At 39.5% G+C, this 1127-nt stretch overlaps 1 protein-coding gene across 1 annotated transcript; it reads left to right on the top strand.

The window, feature by feature from the left end:
- Nucleotides 1-53: 53 nt before the first annotated feature.
- On the top strand, nt 54-1127 carry LOC125041305 (H/ACA ribonucleoprotein complex subunit 1-like). The gene is made up of 2 exons (XM_047636142.1): nt 54-128; nt 779-1127. The coding sequence occupies exons 1-2, from the start codon at nt 120-122 to the stop codon at nt 1022-1024; spliced, it is 255 nt and encodes an 84-aa protein (XP_047492098.1). The 5' UTR covers nt 54-119; the 3' UTR covers nt 1025-1127.

A 1127-nucleotide genomic window follows, 5' to 3' on the forward strand; every position in this document is an offset into this window, starting at 1 on the left:
TCGACCTTCACTGATATCACGAGGGGTGTATATAAGCTCAGATTCCCCTTGCAGTGTGTGCATAGACTGTCCTTCCCTTTGCTCGGAGCTGAGTCTCTCTCGCGTGCAAAACCCTGAACATGAAGCTGGTAAGTTTGTGACGTTTCAGCTTACGAATCTTTTGGCTGAGATATTTGCGTGCTGTTGAATGGTTTGCATGTGATGTGATTTGCATGTGATGTTTTATGTTATTGTTGGTTTATGTATTTGATTACAATGAGTTTTGGGTATTGTACAGAAGGAAAAGGGATATTGGTTATGTGAAGAATGAGCTGATAATTAATACTAATACTAATGCTACTCGTATAAAGAACTAAAAGTTTAAATACTCGATGAAATGTGTTTCTGGAGTTGATAAGCTTTCTGTAAAGGTTTATGCTATGTTATTGGATAACATAGCATAACATTGTGGATATAGTTTTATGCAATTTGATTTCCCTTAACCCAAATGTCAGAAATTTCAAGATTTATAAAGTGCGAATTTAATCTATTTACTTAAATTGCTTTAAAATGCATATTCAACGGATTTTTAGGATCTCGATGTACGATACTAATCTAGACTCTGTAATAATCTTAAGTGTATATGTTTCGGTTATCTGGTCAATATGTGGATATGTATTAGTACGAAAAAGGGAGAGACAAAAATGTTTCATACTATATGTTATTTTTTCCTTCTTTTTTGTGCAATCAATAATCAACATTCAAAACGTATTCACAATTATTTCTTTGGCTTTTGCAGTTGTCGACAGTTCTGGCCCTGTTTGTGGTCCTGGCAGGCTTGGTGACCCTGAGCAGTGCCACGCCTGAGCCTGACCCTTTGGCTAACCCTAACCCCGTGGCTGACCCCGATCCCTTCAAATTCAAAGGCGGCGGGGGATTCCGAAGGGGACATGGAGGTTTCAGGGGGGGGCACGGAGGCCACGGAGGTTTCAGGCGGGGCTTCGGAGGTTTTGGAGGTTTCGGCAAGAAGAAGAAGTTCGGCTAAAGCCTCTGTTGACAGATAATCTTGCTTTCCATTCAGACGACAATAAAGTCTTCAATTTATATCGACTGTATCTTTGGTCCCGAAAAAATGAATCATACAAATT

This window comes from Penaeus chinensis, chromosome 30 (assembly GCF_019202785.1).
Source record: "Penaeus chinensis breed Huanghai No. 1 chromosome 30, ASM1920278v2, whole genome shotgun sequence".
Classification (NCBI taxonomy): Eukaryota; Metazoa; Arthropoda; class Malacostraca; order Decapoda; family Penaeidae; genus Penaeus; species Penaeus chinensis.